Source organism: Chlorocebus sabaeus, chromosome 21 (genome assembly GCF_047675955.1).
Source record: "Chlorocebus sabaeus isolate Y175 chromosome 21, mChlSab1.0.hap1, whole genome shotgun sequence".
In the NCBI taxonomy this organism is placed as follows: Eukaryota; Metazoa; Chordata; class Mammalia; order Primates; family Cercopithecidae; genus Chlorocebus; species Chlorocebus sabaeus.
This window is the reverse complement of record NC_132924.1, coordinates 90,323,181-90,349,697: the sequence shown is the minus strand read 5'-3', so window position 1 is coordinate 90,349,697 and position 26,517 is coordinate 90,323,181. Positions and strand designations below refer to the sequence as shown.

The 26,517-nt window shown below is 36.8% G+C and overlaps 1 protein-coding gene across 1 annotated transcript in view; it reads right to left on the bottom strand.

Annotated features, from left to right (window-relative positions):
- CFTR (CF transmembrane conductance regulator) overlaps window positions 1-14,913 on the bottom strand; it is a 188,297-nt gene extending 173,384 nt beyond the window's left edge. Inside the window, exon 1 of the mRNA XM_073009299.1 lies at window positions 14,420-14,913. Within this exon, the coding sequence (XP_072865400.1) occupies window positions 14,420-14,472 (53 nt within the window). The 5' untranslated portion in view covers window positions 14,473-14,913. The remainder of the gene's footprint in view (window positions 1-14,419) is intronic.
- Window positions 14,914-26,517: the final 11,604 nt, after the last annotated feature.

The window sequence follows — 26,517 nt, the reverse complement described above, 5'->3', positions numbered from 1 at the left end:
AAGTTACTGCCTTGAATCGACTTTTCCCAAAATAATAATTTAAAAAATACTGTGTAATTCCACCCAATAGAGTTTGGGGACTTTTATTTGTTTCTTCATTGGTGAAATAGAGACTAGAAGTGACCTCAAAAATGTTCAAAGATGAAGATGATTAAGAATTAATACTCCAAGGATAATACTGAAACTGATGCTGCATCACAACGGCAAAGCTGATGATTTTTAAAATTCAATTGTGATAAAGTTGGTCTCCAGGATTCTGCCTGAAATTATCTAAACAGACAAAAATGATCAGTCAATTCTGGAATTTTTCTCATCTGTCTTAATCGTCCCTTCACCTTCATTTCTTTATATTCTCTGCTCTGTTATACAGTTATGTTATGGCTTTGCATGATTATTCCTCAGAAGGATTCAAAGAACATCATGGCATTGGATTCAGACTTCCCAGTGGTAGCTGATTTCCCACTTTCAAACTAAACATGGAATTGGGTTCTTGGTGCCATTTTAACCCTTTTTTTCTTCCACTGTTATTACTTCACCCTCAAGAAAACAAATTGCTAAGTACTGCAAATTAAAGTTAGCATCTTCTTTACTTCTCCTTTTGGGGAGCAAGGGAATGTATGTAGACACAATTGTATGACTCAAGATTTAAGTTTCATCCTGTTCTTGAGTTTGAGGACCAATACTTACACTACTTTCATTTTCTTGAAGCTTTATTATCACTGGGAGGGAGACCAATAGCAAAACTTGAGAGGCAGGATTGGACAGCACCCCCGGATTAACAATCCCCCATTCCCACAGTGAATTACAGAAGCAAGGAGCAAGACACAGGCAGAGAATATAGACAATTGGTTCAAGGTTTACCAAGGAATCAATAAGACTCTACTGCTAAAACCTTGTTTTAAATCCCTTTTACTTAATATTTACATATTTTTTTTTCATAAAAGCAACATATACCTAAGTAAAGGTCTGCAAAACACTTAATTTGATATTTTTTTTCCAATAGCAAAACACACAGTAAAAGATAATTGATTCATTAACCAATCCTAATAAGCAATTTAATAATTCAAAATGTTCATCTTTGCAATCAGGTCATTAAAAGCACAAATCATGATAATTTGGAGATAGTAATTTTTATAGGCATTTCAGAATTTTTTTTGATCTCAAAATGTTATAATCTCTTGCTTCCATTCACACTCCAGGAAAATGAACTTTAAAGGAAACGTTGCGCCAGATTCTCTTCTTTTAACTCTGCAGGAGCTCCCACTGAATGGAACTATTGATTTATTAGGTGGCTCTTAATTTTTAAAAAGATTCTCCTATTACCATCACTGGACATGGCATCTTTGGCTCAGCCACATCACACTAAAAAAAAAAAAAAAGATAACTTCCTTAAAATAAAACCTAGCCTCTATTTCCAAGAAACCTCAAATGCACTGAAATAGTCACACATAAATTATGTATGTGTGAGCCTCTCTGAAGTCTAGGTTAATTCCCTGTCGTGTGCTCTATTCTATCCTGTACTTCTTCCATCTGAGCCTTTACCACAAAATGTGTATTTACTTGTCTGCCAATCCCCCATACTTCCAAACACCCTAGACTGTAAGGTCCACAAGAAGAAACACTTTATAGATCTTGTTTTTTTAAAACTATTGTATCCCCTGTGCCTAGCATGGAACATGGCACATAACTGACATTACAATTTGTTTGCTAATATCTTTCCCTCAGAAGACTAACTTCTTGAGGACAATGTAAGTGTAATATTTATCTTTTATCTCCATCATGTTGTTCAGTGCCTGGGACAGAGCAGAAATTGAACAAATTAATGTCAATTAATTAATTACACAAATATGATATGTTTAGAGCCCACACGAGGACACTGATTGCAAATAGGTGTTGCTTAGCCTTTACTCCTAGTCAAATATATTAAAAGCCAAAAAAAAAAAAGGTTAGAACATTTTTCAATTCTATAGTAAATGCAATGCAAATGTGAGGGTATCTATACTTGTTCAGGGACCATTCTTTAATAATGTTTCTTCTCTTTCTCTGAGTCCTAAAGATGATCATCCTAAAACTTCCAGCCAACATTATTTAATTCTCCTCAATAAAATGTTTTTATAGGCAACCTTCTCCATTATCAAAATATTCTTCCTAATATTTGGCCTTCATCCTATTTTTAGTGGATATGTACCAAAATTTCATAAATGGAAAGTCATTCTTCAGTCCTCTCAAGAGCAGAAGGTCCTTTTTCTTATAACCCTCTTGGATTGTTCCTGTATCATATCCCTTAACATCCTCTGCAATGTCTCCATGCTATTTATGGACCACTATACATGAGGTACACATGGCTTTCAAAAGATTTCACAGATTAACTCCCTACATGTATATATTTTATGGTTTCAAATTACTTCCTAAAGACTGTTATTGATTGTTATAGGTTGAACTGTGTTTCCCCCAAAATATGTTTGAGTCCTAAGCCCCAGCACCTAAGGATGTAACCTTATTTACACATAGGATCTTTACAGAGGTAATAACATTCCAATGACGTCACTAGAGTGGACCCTAATCCAATATGACTGGTGTCCTTATATTAATAGTAAAGAAGTCTGGACTCAGAGACAGGCACACAGGGAGAATGCCATGTGAAGATAAAAACAGATATCAGGGTGATGCCTCTGCAAGTCAAAGAATGCCAAGGATTTCTAGCAAACCACCAGAAGGTAGGGGAAAGACATGGAATAGACTCTTTCTCATGGCCCTTAGAAGAAATCAAACCTGCCAGCACCTTGATCTTGTACTTCTAGTCTCCAAAACTGTAAGATAATAAATTCTTGTTATTTAAGCCACCAAATTTGTGGTATTTTTTTATGGTAGCCCTAGCAAACTAATATGCTGGCCCTAAGCAACAGAGAAATTCCACATTAGGACGATGCACACAAGGGGACAAACGAACAAAGGTGATACTTTTAGTATATAAGGCACAGTCATGCACTGCATGACATTTCAGTCTACAGCAGACTGCATATACAACGGTGGTCCCACGAGATCATTACATAGTATTTTTAGTGCATCTTTTTTGTGTTTAGACATGTTCAGATATGCAAATACCACTGTGTTACAACTGCCTGCAGTATTCAGTACAGTAACAAGCTGTACAGGTTTGTAGCCTAGAAGCAAAAGGCTCTGTCATATTGCCTAGGTGTGTAGTAGGCTATATGACATCTAGGTTTGTGTAGGTATACTCTATAGTATTCTCACAATGATAAAAATGCCTAAGGACATATTACCCAGAACGCATTCCCATTGTTAACTGACATATACCTGTAAATTTAAAAGCTAGGGATAAAAGTCAATGGCAAAGAAAGCCTACAGATGTGGAATTGGGAAGGGACATTTGTAGGAGGGTGACCTCCATAATTCAGAGAAAGCACTGGGTCTAATTCACAGGAGAGGAGAGACAAATTTAGAGAAGAGAGGTACTTCCTCAGAGCCCAGACAGAAAGATCAAAAGGTGCTAATTATAATAATCCTGTTGTTGCTGATAACAGTGCTTACCATTTATTAAAGACACCCTATGTCTGGCATTATTTGCTATCACTTAATGCATAGAAAGTGCTTACAAAGAATGATGGTTAATTTTGTGTCAACTGGGAGGGTGTTTTTGGATGAGATTAACATTGAAATCAGTAAACTTTGGGTAAAGCAGATTGTCCTCCCTAATAAAGGTGAACTTCATCCAATCAGTTGAAGGTCTGTATAGAACAAAAAGACTGGCCTCCCAGAAAAATACTGAATTCCCCAACAGACTGCCTTTGGACTCAAACTGGAACATTGACTCTCCTGGGTTTCCTGCCAGCTGAACCATACTGCAGATTTTGGACTTGTCAGCCATCATAATTATGAAAGTCGATTCCTTATAAAGTGTGTGTGTGTGTGCATGCGTGCGTGTGTGTGTACCATTGGTTCTACTTCTCTGAAAAACCTTGACTAATATGCAGAGTAAATACTCAATGAATATTTGATATCAAAATAATACTGTGCCATGTTAAGATAAGGATAACTCATCGTACTGATGTGAATAGCTGAGGTTCAGAGAGATTAAGTAAATTGCCTAAGATCACGTTGTTAATAAGTGACAGAGTTAGGATTCCAGCTAGGTCTGTCTGATTCCAAAGTACATGCTTCTTCTATCATATATTGCTACCTGAGAGTTGACAGTGAAGATAAAGATGAAGTCGAATATGAGATCATTTTCTAAGGATACAAATGGGTGAAATGAGGGACACAAGAGAAGATCAACAACCACCAAGATGGGGCAAGAACTAAGTCAGTGGTTTTCATACTGTGAACCCCAATACCGAGTGTTTTCTAGAGATATTTCAGAGAATTCACCAACTTCTGATTTGAAATGTATATATTTTAAAATATTATTTTATAGATAGGAACAAAAAAAAAATCACACATTCTCAAATGTAGGACTATATGTTAATTTGAGCACACTAGATTCATCCAAACATGATCCTGGGCTGTCAGGCTTACTTGTTTAGTATCCACTCTGTAGGAAAGCTTCTGCTGACATCTCTTTGCACATATTTAAACCTGTTATGATCTGTTATTGGTTATCTCTGCACTGCAATAGTGAGCATGTCACTACACCATATGGGGGTCAAGCTCAGTTAACAGCCCATCATATCTTTGACATACCTGTTTGCATGAGGTCTCATCACAGCATAACAGAGTTATACAACACTCAGATAACAATAATAAGCCACATATGATATTATCATGGTTTTATAATACTTTACCATGCTTACTTGCTTTAAGGTGATATTGGTTATAGAATTTACCATCAATTTAACAATAGCCTTTCCAAAAAGAAGTACTACATTAACTACACATAGTTTTTAGAAATTAACAAATATTATGTACTTATTCACGCAATCACCTACGACTTTCTTCTTCAGCATCATAATTAAAGTTTTAGTCTAAGCGTTCTTCATATTCAGAGCAAAAATATTCTTCTGAGTCACTCTCAGCCTTTCAGAGCTATGAATAGGGTTACAGTGACAAGGTGCATTCATAACACCTTCACCTGTAGGACAGGCAGTATAATTTCAAGGTATAATAAAGTGCTGAGTTTAGGCAACTTCTACTTTAATTACACTGCTAAGTATGTCAGACAAACTTCAGACTAAATATTACCTGTTTTTTTCAAAACTAGATCACAAAGTAATATATCCCAAGACATTTCAAGCAACAAACTAAATGTAAGAGTCAACCTTGTGGGCTGCAACCAATGCAAATAATTCAACTGAGGTCACAGGAGTATATACCTTTATGTATTGCTAAGTTCCCATATTATGACATATTTCTGGATCTGGTGGCTGACAAGTTTCTTTTGATATCAACTATGAAAGGTGTCTCAATTTCAGAAACATAACACTGTGAAAAACACAAGCATGCAGGATCAAGAAAATTGCATATAAATGTTATACAAAATCACTGTAGCCTTTACTTTAGAGCACTAGGTTAACTGTTTCTTTGTATTTATGGGAGACTTACTATTTTTTATTGTCACTGCTATTTGTATATACTGTGGTCCCACGGGACATTTTATTTGAAAATTGATTACAGTATAGTTTTTTTAAAAAAAATGTGAAAAACATTGCCCTGGGAAAATGCAAGACACAAGATAGATAAGATAGAGCCTTTGCCTTGAAGGACACATTAAAAGATGCATATTCCAAAAAAAGAGGCAATGAAATGATCAACAGAGGCTTATAAGTCAAAAATTATTCTGGACAATAATCTAATAACTATTAGGCTACCATTTTCTTCTCCTGAAAAGTCCATTTTACATGTCTAAATATTTCATTGACTTTTAAAATTATTCAGTTACTGAAGAAAAAGTTACAAAAGTCTTAAAATTTTTTCTAGATTTTATTTTAAGCTAAGAAAGACTAAAAACTGTATCATTGACCAGGCGCGGTGGCGTACACCTGTAATCCCAGCACTTTGGGAGGCCAAGGCGGGTAGATCATAAGGTCAGGAGATAGAGACCATCCTGGCTAACACGGTGAAACCCCGTCTCTACTAAAAATACAAAAAATTAGCCGGGCGTAGTGGCGGGCGCCTGTAGTCCCAGCTACTCAGAAGGCTGAGGCAGGAGAATGGCATGAACGTGGGAGGCGGAGCTTGCAGTGAGCCAAGATCACACCACTGCACTCCAGCCTAGGTAACGAGCGAGAGAGACTCCGTCTCAAAACAAACAAACAAACAAACAAACAAACTATATCATTCTAAAGCATATTGCAATAGAATTTAAGTAAATAATAATTTGCAACACGTAGACGTTATATGAAATTCAAATGTTAATATTAATAATAAAGTTTAATTGAAACACAGCCATGCCCATTTGTTTGCATATTGTCTATGGCAGAGACTTAGGTGGCCCACAAAGTTGAAAATATTTACTGTCTAGCCCTTTACACAAAAAAGTATGCAATGGACTTTGGTTGAAAAAGTGATGCTTTTGTGTTGGTATTGTTGTTTTAATTTCTAGAGTTTATAGAGATGTTTAAAATAAATAAAATGTACAAAGGGAGCCCCCTATATAGTTTCTCCACCTTGCTTCCTCTAGAACTGTGGTTGCTAATCCCAGCCAACATAGGCTTCATTTTCTTGTCATACCCATAACCAATGCTGGACTCTAAGGTCTGGCCCTTGAATCACCTCTAAACACAGCTGTCAGTACCCATGGGATTCTGCCTATTATGTTTAATTTTCACATATTTGTCTGACTGGTACCAAATGAAATTCTAGAGTCACTTTTTGAAATTCTTAAGCCTTCACTAGGCATTTGGGAGTAGATGTGAAGTCAGGTAGGAGGTAGCTGCACCTCTGTAGGCCATGCTAAGAAAGAGAACTCTGTGTATTTAACAAAGCTCAAAGTTTTAACATAAAACAAGGATACATAACCTTTTCAAAAGTAATGAAAACTTTCTTTTAACACACATAAAAACCTCATAATAGTAGGTGAGCTCCTATTTTTATTCAATCACTGGAGACAATATCTGAAGTCCCAAGCAGATTTTCATACCTCATTGAATTTCTATGATCTCTCATATGTTGTGTCCCATGATCTGAAAAGCACTCCCTAAAGGAGTGAAGTTATCAAGAGGTTCAGACATCAGTTAGCAGGTTATATAGGAGAGTTCTAAGTATAATTTCTAAGTAGAATTTAACCAGTACTGTCCGTAGAACTCAGCTGCTTCTTCCTAACACTCTCAGGTCACACCTATGCCACAATAAGGCCAAACAAGTAGGCACTCTACATGTGTATAAAACTGTCACCTCAGACATCTTATATCTCTTACCTAAGACTAAGCTCTAAATCACTTTAATACATTTTCAAATAACCATATTACCTGACCCTGAGCCATATACATCATTTCCTTTTCTTGTTTTGAGAGAAGTAGAGTCACATAGGTCTGTACTCCTACTCCATGCATTCTCTGATTAAATTTTCTCATTCAGTAAGCAGCACCACTATCCCCTCTATTATCCAAATCAACAAATATAGATGTTATCCTTAACTCTACTCTTTCCTTCACCTTCCACTGCTAATTAATTATCAAACCAGTTGATTTTACCTCCTAAATGTCTTTAAAATCTCTCTCTCTCTTCACCCCACCCCCACCCCCACCATGGCCACTCTTTAGCTCATCTTTTCTTTTACAAAACTGCAACAGTATGTGAACTGATTATGTCCCTCTCCTGTTTAAAACCCATGGCTCTTCACTTCCAGTATGATAAAGCCCAAGCAAAGCCTACAAAGCCCTTTATGATCTGGCCCCTGCTAGAGTTTTCAGACCTATCTCCCACAAATCTCTGTCACACATTTTATGTCCCAGTCATAGGGAACTTCTCAGGATACTTTGAAGGTGCCATGCTTACTTATGCTGTCAGTCCTCCACACTATCTGTTTAATTTTTTCCTAGCCTATCCCCACCCTCTTTGGATAATTCTAATTCAATAACCTCCCTTAGGTGTGAATGCAAAAGACACTTCCCCCAGCAAGCCTTCCTTAACCAGCCTTAGACTCGGGTTAAGTGCCCCAGTTGAGTGCTTCTATGAAGCCCTTGAGAAACCTGGGTTTCAGATAATGTGTTCCATAAAGGCAGCAACAATTTCCTTCTTGTCCACCTCTACCTTCTTAATGTCTCACATAGAATACAGAATACGAATGAGGTCATCTTTCAAGTTACCCAGATTCATGACCTAAAAAGGAAGTATTGCTTTATCTCAGCTCCTTGGAGCAAGCTATGGGAGAATTTTCTGGCTATATCCAGGCATAACTTTAGGCCTGAGAGTACTAATAATCCTACAGACCTAGCAAAAATCTTCATTTCCTTACCCCATGAGCAAGAAATTAGCAAGCATGCTATCCTACAAAGGCTAAGGCAGAAGGGACACAAGAAAACTTTGATGGAATAATTGTTCTAAGTACTAAAAATCTGCCCACAGTCCCACTTGCTTTGACCCCTTTTTATCAAAATGATGCCACCACTGCAGGACTGTTGAATGTCATCGATCTACAATATACATAGGTCTCTAGGGTTGATCACCATGAACTCACAACCATCACAAAAAGATCTTTATTAAATCATTCCATGGAAGAGTCCTGAAATGGTCTGAATATTATACTAAACAAATTAGAAAAGGCCCTGACATCCAGAGCTTTACAATTTGAAATCATAATTTATGTCAAAAGATAGTAATAAGTTAATAGAGCTACACAGAAAATAGCAAACTTGACAAGCCTTGCAACTTGAATACAGCCGTGAAAAACTCTGAAAAAAGATTTTTCAGAGCTCCGTAGGAATGTAATTCTCTACATCAAGCAATCTAATAGTAAATTAAATTCTTACAAGCTTCTTGCTAAAATAAGCCTAAGCTCTTTGCTGACACAAAGCCCTAAAATAAAGCCACTTAGTAATGCTAATTTCACACTGAAACAACTATGTGGTAAATCGATTCTAGAGGTCTAAAGAGAACCAATAGAAATAGCAATGTTTTCCTCCATGATCATGTACTTGACATATTTTTAAATTAATCTTTCTGCCAAGATCTCCAAACCAGACCTTTATCATAGTCTGTTTTCCCCTCTTGACCTCATTGCATCTCAGAGGTTTTACGCCAGGAAGATGCCCTACGCAGATGCATCAGGATCAAAATTGCCAAAATTGCTGCTGAGTCAGAGATGTTATTAAAGTTTGACAACCAATACATAACTGCAAGCTAAATAGTTAACACCCTTCCTGATGGTTTTGCAATACTATACTTACATTGTAGCTCTATCACACTGAAATTATAGGCTCTTGTGAAATGACACTAGCAACAACAATGCATTTTATAGCGGTATTCACTCAAGGACCTTCAGACAAGCGTTAACATTTATGTATTGAATATTATTACAATAAGTTCCACTCCCTCCTATAAAACATAAATGGAAAACTGGAAAACCATGATTTCCCTAGTGTAACAGTTAGCTGTGAGAGATATTTTGACTGTCACATCAAACATAAAATATTGATGAAGCAGCTAAGAAAAATAGATTCCACTTCTCTCTTTAGCAAGGAATTAAATATTAAAACTACACTATTCCTTACAAGTATATAAGAATATTCCTTGAATCAAGTGATTAATAATTAAACTAGCATATAAAAAACTATAGGAATAAACTTCAAAACAAAGGAGAACTTTTTAAAACTTGCAAAATTAACTAAAAGAAACTTAATCATATAATCGTATATACACAGATATTGTATATATAAACATATGTGATTATAATTTTAGTCATATATCATGTATAGGAGGTACTTTTAGAACTCTGAGAGTTAAGCTAATCAAAATTAATGCAAAATTAACACATATTCCCAGTTGAAAAATCTCAACTGTGTAATAACAAAACATGGTCAGCAAAAGGAAGATAAATAGAAAAGACTATTGAGGGACTGGTGTAGAAAGTCAACATTTGTTAGTGTGCAGGCAACATTGTTCAAGACAGAAGGGCTCCTATCCCAGAAGTAGAGCCCTCCAATTCCTACAAGATACAAAGCCAAGAGAGAATATGGAAACCCTGGGCTGTCCTCATTGATGACATTTGCTCATGGACTGACTAAATAGACTCACAGTAATCAGGAACCCTTGGCAGTTGTATATCACAATATAATTGTTCAACACATATTGGCTTTTGTTTTATGCATCTATTTTATTTTGATTTGGATAGCCTAAGGTTTGTCTGATAGACAAACCTGAGATAATGCATATGTATTGATCAGACCTAGACTAAACCCTTGTTTGAGTAGTCAACTGGTCTTCCTTGGCAACATTTTTACAAACACCCTTGACAAACTGCAAAAGTACTTATGGTTCAGCCATAATTTTAGCTTTCCTCACAAATTGCCAACATGTAAATAAAATATAAATATAAAATAATCATGATGAATTTTTAATAGTGTATCATAATTTATATAACCAAATTAAGTGTAGTTCCATTCAAAATGGCCATTTTTAAATCTTTCATTATATAATTTTAATTATACTTCCATTGCTCAAAGCACTTATATTTCTCTTCATTAAGTATTGTCTTTAGGCTGAACAGGTGAGGTGGCTTATGCCTGTAATCCCAGCACTTTGGGAGACCGAGGTGGGAGGGTAACTTGAGGCCAGGAGCTCCAAGAGCAGCCTGGGCAACATAGTGAGATACTGTCTCTATAAAACTTAAAAAAAAAAAAAAGCCAGGCATGGTGGTACACACCTGTACACCTGAAGACCCAGCTACTTGGGAGGCAAGATGGAAGGCTCAAGCCCAGGAGGTGGAGGTTGCAGTGAGTTATGCTTGTGTCACTGCACTCCAGCCTGGGCAACAGAGTGAGACACTGTCTTTTAAAAACAAACAAAGAATTTTCTTTAAAGTTTGCAATGTATTTTTTTTTTTAATGAAAACACCTAAAATTAGGTAGAATTTGGCTGTTAACAAAGGAAATTACGATGAAAAATCTTTATATTTTCAGAGTGAATTTGATTTTGTGGTACAGTCAAAAGTCACTTGAAAGCAAGTCCAAGAGACCAGTCTGGGTAATACAATTTTTAATCTAAAGCAAGCTATGAATATAAAATAATAACTATAAAATAATGAGGCTAATATATACTTATGAGAAGAAATTTATGTATTACTTAGAAAGGCAATTTCATAATGAGACCCAAAATTATTTTGATCAAAGGCAGAATGTTTAGAATATGAGTGTGGTTTTTATTAGCTAGCTATTTTGAACCACCATACCTATTCTAATATATAAATTCAGGTGTATCGGTTTGTTTAAAAATCTCTCATTACTTTGTGTTTAATAATTACAAAAGTATCTCAAATTATCTTACTGTTAACTTGAGACTTAGACTATGTGATTCTTTGCTGAATTTCTACCTTAGATCCTAATAATATTTTACTCTTTGGTCTTACTTGAGACTTAATCTGTAGAGTTTATGAGAGACCCCACATCCCTTGTAAGAAATCAATGGCACTGTATACTTGGATTCTGTGGGGTTCCCACAGTTCCTCATTATAGACCTAGACTTATAGCACAGATATCATGACCAAAATTCAAGTTATGTCATCTGACACACGATTTGATATACACTCTTACAACTAAGCGAAATATGAAAAATTCAGGGCATGAGAGAAGAGACAGAGAGGAATAAACTGAATAACTACCTTAAAAGTTGTGAGAAAATGTAAATTTTAAAAATTTTCCCAAATTAAATAGCACAATCTCCATTGGTGACCATTTATAAATCAATCCCACTTGTATATGAATTACAAATTTTTTACTAATATATCACTTCTAGTTTAAAAATGGCTTCCTATTTCATAAATGTCATTTTCATAAAAGTTTCTATTTAATTTACTTGTTTGCCATGATAGTCATGAACTACCTGAATTTTTCATGGTGAAATTCTCTCTTAGATTATGTTTATTTTATATATATACATATATATATATATGGATTATGATAGTTCAGATGTTCTTCAAATTTTATACTTGATGCGAAATCCATGCTAAATTAAGAAAGTAAGAAATAACTTAGATTTTTTCCCAAACTTTTTTGGTTTCTCAATGACAAAACCTAGACCTATAAAGAGATATTCAATACAATCTATAACCCATACCATAACAATTTTACTGTTGTATGACTCTCAAACTGAAGGGATCCTATTCAGAAAGTTAAATTCTAAGGCATTTAACAACCTATGATAGAAACATATGATGTGTTTCCTGTATATCTGGTAAGGCCATGTGAAACACAATTTTTCATAAATTAAATTCTCATCCAGGCCCACTCATTGTATAACCAGATTAAGAGTCACAAAATTATACTCAAAGATGAATTGAGCATCTTATATTAACAAGGTACATGTACTGTAATGAATGTAAAAATATGGTAATCCATAATAATAGCAGTTAACATTGGGCTAACCCTTCTCATTCATTTTCTCAAGGGATTAACCCCTATGACAGTCTCCAAATTTTAAAGGTCAAGTCACACACAGAGATGTTAAGGGACCTGCCTCAGGCAACACAGCTACTAAACAGTAGATGTAGGATCTGAATCTAAATAATCTGACTCCAAAATCTACCACTTTTGAAAACTAAGCAATACTGCCTAACTTAATGCAAAAAATATGTTTTTTACACTTTTAGAATTGCAGTCCAGAAGGCCAGAAGGAAGTTTGTAATCACTGGTATTTTAGGTGATTGTCAGTTCCTATAAATAGTAGTAACTTAACTTTTAAAAACATACCTATTCTTAGAGCAACTTATGAAGTATTTTGGAGGACAGAAATGAGTATGCTCTTAACACACTTAGTAGCTTTGGTAATACATTTTCTTTGCAAACCAGCCTGATAGCATTTTTTAACCTATATTAAATGTGTCAGGTGATTTGTAAAAAGAAAATTATATAAAAACCCACTTTGACAGATCAATAGTAAGCTATTTTAAAGTTCATTAGTATTTAGAACTATCCATGGAATATTAATTCTTCTGAAAACTGCATTTTTAGACTGATTGGCATTTAGCTTCCTCAAAGTTCTCTGCTAAAAAGGTCTATAATTTATGCCAATTAACATTCTGATTTTATAAGGAGTAGGAAAACAGATCCATAGATAAGCTGATTTTATAGAAGAAGTAACAAAAGGTGCTATAACATCAATACAAAAAGGTAATTCCAAAGAGTAAAGTCCTTCTCTCTCATCCACCGGGAGGAGCTCTCCTTTAAGGGCCACAGTCTCTCCTTAGCACCGGAGTTCCAGGATTAGTTGCACATGCAGAGAACTAAACATAACAGAAATGTGAAAGCTAAATCTCTTCCCCCCTACACACATATATGAGCTATTTATAACATATTTGACTTTTTTGATACTTCAGTATGCTTATTCATTGGGTAATTATGAGTCAAGTAATGTCCCACGAGAGAGAAGTACCTACTCATTCATTCACACAGGTATAACAGGAACAAAGTAGATGCAATATCCAAAGAACACTTCAAATATGAAGTGCTACATCTAATAACACTTTGCCTAAGATTCCGAACTTAGACGCTGTTTTTAAAAATCTCATTAGATAAAGTTTGCAAGCTTATATGGCTCAAAGTTTGCAAGCTTCTGTGGCTCATCACATTAGGCTAGGAATACAATTTATTAAATGTCAGTTGGATGTAACTTCAATATCTATTCCTATGGCTTTTAAAATTTATAGCTTGTAAAGTTAACTTTTTTCAAAATAAATATTTCAACAAATTTGCTTTCAATTTTTAAAGAACAATGTACTTGTGACAAATACTAGATTTATCCAGTCTCATAACAATAAATATTTTAAGCACATATTTTCTACCTACCCCAAAAATTTTTTTGGCAGAATTCAGTCAAGAAGTGTTTTCTGAGCACCTACTATATGCAGGCATGGCACCTGTATGTGCCAAGAAGATAATCAAGTGTCCAAGGCATGAAGGGGGAAAACCAATAAACCACACTTAAGTATTTATTATTAACAAGTTTTTTTTAGTTTCTTAGAAAAATCAAATAAAATAACTGCATGGTAGCATACTTGGGTCTTGAGATTCTAACTTTTCAGTTGCAAGTAGATGTGGCTGTCTATTCAATCAGCTTCAATTCATTCTTCCACCTCTTCTTAATGCTTTCTGTTTTATTCCACAATACCCACATTTTCTTTCAAAACAATGAATGATAGCGCATCTTTTTAAAAACTGCTTATTCCTTTTTCCCCAAATCCAGCCCATACACACGCCCTAATCTTTCGTGGGCACGTGTCTTTCCAAAGCTCGGTTGGCCACCCTCTCACCTGAAAAAAAGTTTGGAGACAACGCTGGCCTTTTCCAGAGGCGACCTCTGCATGGTCTCTCAGGCGCTGGGGTCCCCGCTAGGGCCGACTGGGCTCAAGCTCCTAATGCCAAAGGACCTATTACTCTGGGTGCCTGCCGCTCAACCCTTTTTCTCTGACCTGCTGTGATGTCATTTGCTTCCAACTCCCCCCACCCACCCCTACTCCACACACCACCCCTTCCTTTTGCTCCTTCCCCCGCCTTCACTGCCCAGGTTAAAAGCCGAGTGCTGCCTGGTCCGGCCCCAAATTTGCTCTAGCGGCTTTCTCCACCCACTACGCACCCCAGGCAGCACCCCGCCCGCTCCTTCCTCCTCTCCTCCTTCGCTCCCTCGCCGCCCCGCACCTCCCTTTCCCGATTCTGACTCCCAGCCTCCCTCCCTCGCGCGCGCTCCTTCCAGGTCCGTGTCCTTACCGCCCAGCACCAGGCCCATCCCACAGGTGGGCGACAGTCGCGGCCGCTCTTTAGGTCCGGTTGGCAACGCTGGAGGACAGAAGAAGCCACCGGCAGAACTGGCTCCCCGGAGAGCCTCCTGGACCCTCCTTCACGGCAGGGTCCGCCAGACCCAGTACTCGCTGCCACCAGCTTCCCCCGAGCCTGCCTTCCTCCTCTTCCTCCTTTTTCCGATGATCCTAGCTGGGTTCCTGTTACGTTTGCAAGGTGCATTTTGAAAAGGGAAGGAAAATGTGTCTTTCATGTATCAAAATACAGCCTTAGAGAGCCGAAAAGTTCCGCGGCAGTGTGGGTCTGATGCATTCACCTTAGCGCTTCCTCTGCGTGTTGGAGAAAAGAACCAAGCTTTATTAGTTTCAGGCTTAGGTGAGTGAACTCCAAGGGTGGCAAAGAAATCTGAGGACACGTACTTAAAGGGGGAAAAAATCTACAAGGAGGTAAGAGGAGATGGTGCTTCGCCTAATTACCGGCCCAGGATTTGTTCCTTGTCTGTCGTTTTTAGTCCAGTGTGCATTTTTAAGGAAGGCTTTGGAGTGTTTTAGCGACAATGACAAGCAACAATGTAAACTAACCCGCCCTCTTATAGATTTCCTAGTCTCAGTCAGCAAAACATCTTGACTAATCCACCCAAAGGAATCCAAGCAGTCTTTGAAGCGAAGGTAATGTGTTAACTTTGACCTGACTCAGAGAAACGCCATCTTCAACTCTCTAAGGGCATCTGGGCATTCCCAGGCGTGGGCGCCTTCCTTCTGAGCACTTGGTGTAGGATTGCCTGTGTCTCTGACGGTATTTAAAGAGCCAACCCTCTAATCCCTGAACCCTATTGTGTAAAAGCAAGCACACATTGTGTTTGAATTGAAAAATTCAAAGGAAAGTAAAAATTTTGGCCTGATTACTTCATTGTCGTCACATCTAAGGCAAGGGTCTTGTGAATGATCTTATTGTTAACTTGTGGTCACCCAAATACAGTACAAATAAAACATGCATTTCATGATGGAAAGACAAGAACATGTGATGAAAATAAAGAATGTGTTCAGCAGGTTTTCATAGCTCTGCTTTGCACTTCAGTGGACAAAAGCATACCTTTTTTCTTGAATATTGTAAAGTAAGATTTAGAAACATTTAATCTTTATTATCCTAAATTTGAATAGTAGAGAAAAGGGCAAAGAGATAAACCACATTGCATTAAGCTAGACACCAGGAAAGAACTTTAGCATTTTTAACTTACCATCCACTCTGTTGTTTGAAATCCTCTACCTGTGTTTTCATCTCTCCAGTATGACAAAAATTGAGACTCTGTCTTCACTATTTACTTTTCCCAGACATGTGACTGAACTCACTCCATCCACTTCCCCATCCCCAATCTGTTGTTTGGTTTATAACTATTAGTGTGGCCCATCAAATATAATACATGCGTTTGAAATAAATTATTTTGAAATAAATTATTCTTTGTTATCAACAAGCAAGTGAAAATAAAGGGATTAAGAATTAAGCTCCAAAGAGAATCATAGAAGCTGACCAAGGAATATGGCTGGAGGAGACTCCAAATATTTTTCAGTCAATCTCCTTCTTCTGGAAAGAATGAAACAGTTACTTGAGTTCTTACTATTTGCCAGACATTATTCATATAACCCTTACAACAACCATGTAAACAGGTGTTATTATCTTCAGTTTTCAGTTGAGTAAGCAAACAAGAAAAATTAAGTAAATGCCTATAATGATAGAGCTAAGATTCAAACCTGGGTCTGGTTCTAAACCATTACTCCTATCACTGTGTAATACTGCTTCTAATCAAATCATCCCTCATGTATTTTTATAATGTCACTTATACATCAACCTACTCTCTTTCCTCACATTAGTTTCATGAAATAATAACTTCTAGGCCTGTTTAACAATGAAACAGGAAAGCAGATATCTACAAACCAAGTAGCCAAACCAAGTAGCCACTGGAGTTACACACTTTTAAAGAATTACATTTAACTATAACATTCCATTTTAAGCATGTACACACACGTACATAGGAAGACCATAGATTTTTATCATAAAACATTATGGTCCAAATTTGTTTTGGTAGAAATAAAACTTTACCATTATTCAGAGCTTTAACACAGTTAGCAAGCATGTCCAAATGCACTAATTGCGACATGATATTCAGGATTTGCATCTAGGTACATACATAATGTGGGAATAAGGACTTACCTACCAGAAAACTGTTCAAATGGGGCTTAAGGTCATGACTGAAATCCTAAACGTATCTTTGAAATGTCAGGAACAGGAAAGAGATTAATGGGCCAGGGTGAGAGTAGGTGAAACAGTGAAGCTCTTCTTTCATGCTGCTCAATGATAGCTCATATCATTTTATAACAATTTTATAATAGCCTATGGTTGTTGGGCACTTACCATATATGCCAAATTATAATGACAAATACACAGCCTAATTTGCCTTTTTTAATCTTTACAACACCTTCATGGGACAGGTAACTTCTTCATTAACTATATATTACAGATAATGAACCTGAGGAAAAACAAGTTTCATATTTTCCCAAGCAAGTTGCACAATTAATAACAAAAGAGGAAACTTGGATTTAAACCTAAACAATCTGTGGCCTGAGCCCAAACATTTAATGATTACACATACTTCCCCTATAGAATTTCCTAATGCCCGAACTGATCTTAAATATCGAAGACTGTGTGGCCATTTGTGTGGCATCATTTTAAAGGTATATTAAAAAGAAGAGCAAGGAGGAGTAGGAGAAAAGGAAGCCAACATTTATTTAATACCTACTTTGTGTTCAGCAATGTGCTGGGTGCTTCTTACACATGATCTCAATATATGAAAGATTATGAGTGATAACCTTCTTGTCAAAGATTACTCACCCTGCCAGGTTTCACCATTAGAAATCATGAGAGTGAACTTTCTTTTTTTTTTTTTTTTTTTTTTTTTTTGAGACGGAGTCTGGCTCTGTCGCCCAGGCTGGAGTGCAGTGGCCGGATCTCAGCTCACTGCAAGCTCCGCCTCCCGGGTTTACGCCATTCTCCTGCCTCAGCCTCCCGAGTAGCTGGGACTACAGGCGCCCGCCACCTCGCCCAGCTAGTTTTTTTTTTTTTTGTATTTTTAGTAGAGACGGGGTTTCACTGTGTTAGCCAGGATGGTCTCGATCTCCTGACCTCGTGATCCGCCCGTCTCGGCCTCCCAAAGTGCTGGGATTACAGGCTTGAGCCACCGCGCCCGGCCGAGAGTGAACTTTCACAATACTTTACTTATCCATCATGTTCAACTTAATTTGAGAGTGCACAATACTTTACTTATCCATCATGTTCAACTTAATTTGAGAGTGTTTCTCAGATTCTCTCCTGAGTGGACTTTAACAGTGATAAGTGGGTAGCAATTACAAGTACACTAAAACCTGAAAATGTGGAAGAAGAAAAGAAATAGTCACTCCTATTGGGAAGAAAAGCTCATTAAAAAAAAAAGACAAGGTCTCGTCAGCTTCATATATGTAGTCTGGTTGTGCTTATAAATTTATCTAAGCTAGAAGGGTAAGAACGGCCACAGCTCTTCAACAGTGGGCCACAGTGATTACCTAGGATGTAAACACACATTACAGTCTTACAAAGATGTTTCAGGACTTGAAAGAGGTGTCCTGGGAAATGACTAGGCCAGATTCTAGTTTACTTTTACTGCTTCCAAAATAATGTTTGGTCTGACAATTCTGTTTATAAACACACACGCACACCAACTTCTATTTACATACATACATAACCCCTCTTCCCTACAACCTCCTTGGAGGCACGAATTGCATCTTATGTTTTCCTTTGAATTCACCCCTTATTTTGTAATACAGTATAGGCACTCAAACAACCATTTTCTCTTGGGGTTACTGACCTAATAGTTGAAATGTCATTCTAAAGGGGATGCTCAAGAGATGAATGGTTAACATTAATTTTTCACCAAGCAAGAGCTTGGATGCTAAAGCAGATGTACAGAATAAGGCAGTATCTCCATCCTTCAAAATTCAGAATCTACTGATGGACATCAACATTCTCTGAACATGACAGAGTATAGTGGAAATAGCTTGTGCTAAAGCAATAAAGAATTAGGTTTTCAATCCTGGCACCACACTTAGCTCTGTGACCTTAAATAAGTTACTTAACCTTTCTGTGTTTTTTTTCCTTGTCTCAAAACAAGGTTAAACATACCCACCTTAGTCAGGTGCCATGGTTTAGCTTCTGATCTCAGCTACTTGGGAGGCTGAGGCAGGTAGATGGCTTGAGCCTGGGAGATCGAGGCTGCAGTGAGTTGTGATCATGCATTTGGGTGTGGATAATTCTTTGATGTGGGGGTTGCCCTTGTACTGTAGAATGTTCAGCAGTATCTCTAGCTTCTATTCCTTGGATGCTCGTAGGACCACCTACATCCTAAGTTGTGACAACCAGGACTATCTCCAGAGATTGCCAAATATCTTGGGGAGAGAGATACAAAACTGTCCCCAGTTGAGAACCACTAGATGAAATAAATTAAATGTGATATATATATATATCAGAAATAACGCACTTAGAACCTAATAAACACTTAATAAATGTTAGAAATCATTACATACCACTGGTTATAAATTAGAAGTTTGTGTGGGATTGCAAAATGGAATGCTACAGAAAACTGAACTCTCTAAAAGCTATCAGAATTCTCAGGAACACTGGAATTTCTCATTCCCTAAGAATGTATTGGTATTGGAACTAAATGAAAAGGGGTAAATCAAGTACTCTTGCAATTGTAAAATCATTTTTATTTACAGGCAAACTTCTATTTTTATATGGTGAAAATGTCCCCTTGTATTGAAATAGCATTTTAAAGTTCTGTTGTTTGGTTGCTCTAATTTTCAGCTCATAAACAGTGGTGTATTTGTAACTCTGTCCAGATGGAATTTGGCACCCTGATGGGTCTTCTGTAACTTAAAGGTAGTTTCTCATTAAGGAAGTCTTAAAGATCTTCAAGCTGTTCAAAATGGGAGCTTATTAATGCAGCTAACGAACTGAAATAATTATGAACAATATCAAAAATACAATTTTGTCATAAATGTAAAAGCTACCAAATCCTGTAAGATTTTCTAAAACTGCCAGTCATGAAATGTTTTATTCATATGAGTTCTCTTCCCATTTTCCCGCTGAAGCCTTTCTAGAAACAAGGGAATTCATAACACAGATTAAATTTTCATTGGTGATATCATGCTGAAACTCAGATGCTATCTATAGATGTAGATAATTATAAATTTGAATTCTAAAAAGAAAAGTAACCATTTTTTTCTCAGAAGAGTTCTGTGATAATTTACATGATACATAGAAGAGTTATATTTAGAAAGGCAGGGGTGCACAGTAAATAGAACAGTGAATTATTTATTTTTAACTGTTTCCCTCTAAATAGATAATCAGTAATCAAAACAGTTAAAACAGGGCATTTGAAATAATAATAATAAGAGAGACATGATAGAAAAATTTCATTGCACATGGGCACTAACAGCAATTCTGAAAGTCTTGGCTGTTAAAGCCCAATCCATTGTATTATTCTCATGGTCTGATATCTGAGAAAAGGCAATATGTAAGTTCACCTGGAAAGAAAAGCCATCCTCCCTCCACCCCATTCATGGAAGAGTTTGCTGTTTAGAGACTTACATCATTGAGTGGCATCATGAACAGTATTTTCAGCAATAATTTTCTCAAAAACATTTATGGTCATTTCTTATACCAATCTATGATCAAAAACTAAGTACAGGACATGAAGTCACTTAAAGAAGGCTTGTTGGCCTGGAAAAGTAAAATTCAAGAATTCACAGGTTTAGGGACTCCTTTCTGATTTGCTTAACTTCCACTACATAGAAAGAGTCTATGAAATCTTATTGTTTTAGGATCATTTATTGATCTTCAAGTTCAATGTGATTGGTGAAACTACAGTGATTAATCTGTATGGTCAAAAGGATAGCCAATTCCCAGTTCGGTGACTGTGGCTCACTGGCCTCCACAGCCTGCATCCTTGTGTCTAAGACACTGACTGGAATCTCCTCACTTCAAAGGCTGTTGAGAGGCAACACTGACAAAGTGATGGCAAAACACTTTGGAACTCTTATTTACATGTGCAAAAATTATATTTAAAGACATGTATGAAAATTGCCTAAGTCTTTTCTAGAACAAAGTATATCATGCTAATGAAGAAAAATCAAATTGATAAATTTGTATCATGTTTTTCATCCAAAAAAATTAACTTACAAAGTTTTACCTAAAAATATAATTTTTCAAATAAAGCAAATTAAGTTTAGTATGGTACTGTCTTTGTAAGAAAAAAATGTCTGTTATGTATACTTGTTTGTTGTTTAAATTGCATTATGTGCCTCAGGAAAGACCCTATAAAGTTAGTACATTTTATTATTAACATCACAATTTAAAAACAAAGAAACTGAGGTACAGAAGGTTAAATGCCATGCCCAAATTCAAGAAAGAGTGCCAGAATCTGAACAAACGCAGTTGTCTGGTTCCAGAACTGAGTAGTTAATCACTGTGATCTCTGTGTAACTAGACCACATAGAACTCTTCTGTTTATTTAAGAGAAAGGTGCCTTATATAATTTGTGTTCTTGCTTCTCTGTTTAGGTGAAAACAAGGACTTATCACAAACTAGACTTGTATTTTTTTCTTCATTTCTTCTGAATGTATTGAATGGACCACCTTCATTAGAAGAATGAAAAGTATGTAGGTGTCTAGGAGGAGAAGAAAGAAGAACAAGCTCTTCTCTGTGGCTTGACAAAGACTACTTCTATTTCTTTTGAGATTCAGTGTAGTTAGAATCTGTTTGGTGCATTGAGATAATCCCAACTGGAGTGAGCAAACAGAAATACCGAAGATACTGAGGAGAACACACCACACCGTAAGAGAGAAGTTTAATACCAACACCTACTATGTGGTGGGAGATGGGTTCTTGTTTCTGCAGCTGAAACTGGAAACTTGTCTTTACTCACCCATCCTTAGGTGCCAGGTGGGCTTTGGAAACTACTATAGCAACTTTGGAACTCCAACAATAAAGTATTACTGGCTGATACTAAGGCTGGGAGAATGAGTTTCATCTTCTTCCAGGAACTACTGTGACCCGTGCAGGGATCTGTTCCAACAGGGTGATAATAGTAGCAATAGACTGGGATGCATCTGACTCTGTGGGAGGACCTATTTTCATCAGTGACACAATGCTGTGGTGACAGAGGCTCTTGCAGCAGAAAATGAGGTGGGGCATGTGACAATGAACTAGTCAGATCCTTCATATTCTCCTTTTTCTAGTGTTTAGAAACAGAAATTACCTATTTGAACCAAGAAAGACTTGGAGTTCTTGGACAATTAGGGGTGGAAAAAGTTCTTTAGAAAAAGTTTCTGGGCTTCTTGCTAACTTCAATGTTTTAAACATTTAAAGTTAAGAAGAGATTTGACCTTATTTATACTCCAAAAACTGGGTAAAAGGAGACCTACAGGTCACATATACATGTTTGCATAAGCATTGAAGAAAGCCTGGAAGGATGTATGTCATAATCATGTCAAAAATGTATAAACTTTTTAAATATTTATCTTTCAAAATAAAGAATTGCATCTTGGAAAGTAAAGTGACTTTCTGATTCCATTCCACAGATGTTTTTGGAAAGCCTATAGTGTTCCATCTCTGTGCCAGGCAGTGGACACAGTAAACAAGACAGGATTCTGCTACAACTTCCAACGAGCTTCTTAGATCTAAATTTTACTACAACTCTGACAAAGCAAAGCATTATTTCTCTGAGCCCAAAGAAAATTACCAGCATCATTGCCTCCTGTATTTATTCTGACTTTCCTCAGCCCTGCAAAATCTACAGTAACTACCTTGTCTCCTTTGGTTTCCCCTTTTTGTACTTACCAAGGCCTGCATTTCTCCCCCATTCCTGTTTTAAGACTGACAACAGAATCTTCTCAGGAGTCATAGTTACAAAGATGCCCTGTTGGGAATAGAAGACAAACACTTTCCTCATCTAACTTTCAATGTTAATTAGATCCCTCTACTGTTCATTAGCAGTTAATATTCTTATAAATCTTTTAAGTTGTATTATCTTGCACTTATTCTTAAGTGCCAGAATTCCACTGCACTTTACTTTTGACATGTTAAGAGCATAATTTTGGCCGGGCGCAGTGGCTCATACCTGTAATCCCAGCACTTTGGGAGACTGAGGCAGGTGGATCACCTGAGGTCAGGAGTTCGAAACCAGCCTGGCCAACATGGTGAAACCCCATCTCTACTAAAAATACAAAAATTAGCTGGATGTGGTGGCAGGTGCCTGTAATCCCAGCTATTCAGGAGGCTGAGGCAGAAGAATCGCTTGAACCTGGGAGGCAGAGGTTGCAGTGAACCAAGATCATGCCATTGCACTCCAGCCTGGGCAACAGGAGCAAAACTCCATTAAAAAAAAAAAAAGAAAAGAAAAAGAAAGCATTAATTTAAATGCAAATTTAAAATCTAAAAATTTTAAATTTTTACAACTCATTTTGGCTTTTATTCTTAACAAAAGGTACTAGGAAACTAAAAAATGAAAGTGCCTCAGTTCTGTTTTTCTAAGAGGAAACTCAAACTCCCACTCAAACTCCCTACTCATCTCAAAGGCCAGGCTAAGACATGTGAGGTGTAAGAGCAGGTTCTTGAGCCCCTGTCAATGCAGATTTCTTACCAAAGCAAAGCAGGAACTTCACTTTTCATGCCCCTCATGTCAGACGACCTGCATGCCCTCAACACTAATGGGGAACAGAAACCTTCATCCTTTCTGCACCTGCCTCGTGATTGGCACTGTGGGAACCCCAGCGACTGAGAGCTCCCTGGACAACAGCCAAGCTGTGGTGGAACACCCAGTCTCATGCTGCAGGCTCATCGCCAGCCACCAAGCCAGCCACCAGCTTTGAGTACTGCTATGTTTTTAAGACTCAGTTTGGTCATGATTCTAATTGTCTTTAGGAATTCTTTTTGTTAATTACTTATCCAATAACAAAGCAAATGGCTCTTGGAAATTATTTATCTGCTCTAAAATGGGGTGGGGGGAAAAACCTATTTGATTATTACATTCTATCCTACTTGCCTTGAAGAAAGTAAAGATGAAAAAAAGTTAATGTGAAATAAATTTTAACATCTGGGAAAAATTATATACTTCTATCCAATCACCTAAATGTGTTCTCATACAAACAAAAATGAATTTGAGGCTTGTAACAATTTGGATAATTCAAGAAAGATGGACTATTTCCTGTAATCTGTTTCTATAATCACTCATTATTAAATTTAAGACATACTTTCCTTTAGCTCTGTAAGTAAACAAACCTTAGATCATCTCATTTTAAAATATATTTTCTATCAGACAGCACTGCATAGGGGTTTAGAACTCTTCTACTGAGTGTGATCTAAGGTTTCTTCCTTTATAAAATGGTGGGAAGAACAGCTGCCATTACACAGGGCTGTAGTGGGAATTAAATGAGTTAATATAAAAGAAAAAAATTTAGCACACTGATTGACATAGGATAAGTGCCCAATAAATTGTGTGTGTATCAAATTTTACATCCTCACATTAATGATTCACTGAATACTGAACTGACTCTTCCATGATTTTTCCCATGAAATAATAGAATGTGTATCCTACAATTTGTTACGATTTTTTAAATGCATATCTTCTCAACCAGTTTTATTGTGTTTATTTACTCCATTCAAAAATGAAGGAATATAAAACTCAATGATAAGAAAACAATCAGCTGGGCATAGTGGCTCATGCCTATCCTACTTGTAATCCTAGCTTCGGGAGGCCAAGGCGGGCAGATCATCTGCAGTCAGGAGTTCAACACCAGCCTGACCAACACGGTGAAACCTCGTCTCTACCAAAAATACAAAAAAACCAGCCAGGCATGGTGGTGGGCGCCTGTAGTCCCAGCTACTCAGGAGGCTGAGGCACAAGAATCACTTGAACCCAGAAGGGGGAGCTTGCAGTGAGCCGAGATCATGCCACTGCACTCTAGCCTGGGTGAAAGGGCAAGACTCCATGTCAAAAGAAAAAAGAAAAAGTAAAAGAAAACAATCAACACAGTTTTAAAAAGTAAGCAAAACATCTGAATAGACACCATACTAAAGAAGATTTACAAATGGAAAACAAACATATGAAAAGAAACCCACCATCATTTGTCATTAGAGTATTACAAATTAAAATCACAATGAGATACCATCACTCACCTTTTAGAATGGCTAAAATCCAAAAAACTGACAATACTGGATCACTGGCAAGAGTTGCTGGTGGCACAATGGTACAGCCACTTTGAAATACAGTTTGGCAGTTTCTTGCAAAGCTAGATATAGTCTTACTATATGATCTAGCAGTCATGTTCCTAGGTATATTGGTATACTTCAATCAGCAAATGGGTAAACAAACTGTGGTACATTTCTATGATCAAATACTACCCAACAGTAAAAAGTAATGAACTACAAGCCACATAAGGACATGGAGGAATGTTAAATGCATATTGCTAATGAAAGAAGCCAAGGTGAAAAGTCTACATATTGTATGATTTCAATTATATGCATTCTGGAAGAGGCACAGCTCTATGATAAACAGATCAGTGGCTGCCAGGAGTGTGGGAAAGGGGGGGGAAGGGTTGAATAGGCAAAGGACAAGGGATATTTTTAGGGCAGTGAAACAATTCTGTATGACACTGTCGTGATGGGAACATGACACTTTGCATTTGTCAAAACCTATAGAACTTTACAGCACAAAGAATAAACCTTGATGTATGTGAATTAAAATAATAATAATTTAGGAGACTGGAGAGGAGGGAACCCTAAAATGGAATGCAGACTGCAAAAAAAGAATCTGTGTTACTAACATATGAAACAACTTCACTAGGAGGAGTATGAGTGAAATGTTCTGGACTAAACAACTTTGGAAATGAGTAGAGTCAGTAAAACTAAAGATAACAGAACCTGCATAAGCACCACTCTAGTTGACAAAGTTGTATCCCACAGGGCTATATGTAATAATTCTGAAACCACTACATACATAAACTGGAAATGAGAAATTAGGTAAGCAGATAGTAGGTGGTGGAAGACAGATTTTTCACTGTTTGAAATAGGAAGTTATAGATAAGCAAGAGGAAGAGGCTAATATAATCTATACTGTAATTGATGAGAATTGAAGACACTATATGAACTCATATTTAGCTTAATAAAGATACAGATGTTACATATCAAAATAATCATAGATGTATGTGTATACATAGGTTAATATACACACATATATTTCTTTGCTCTGTCAGCTGGGAGAGAACCTAAAAGTAATGACATCTCGACAGCAACCACCATACCACAGGGCCCAGACCTTAGTTTCTAACACCATTCTCCAATAAAAAGAACCCTGACTTTAGTTAATACTAATGTATCAATATTGGTTCACTAATTGTGACAAACGTAACATACTAATGTAAGATGTTAATAGTAAGAGAAACTGGGTGGAGGTTGTACAGAACCTCTTTGTAGTATTGTCATAATTTTTCTGTAAATTTTTATTTAAAAAAAAGAATTTTTTTATTTA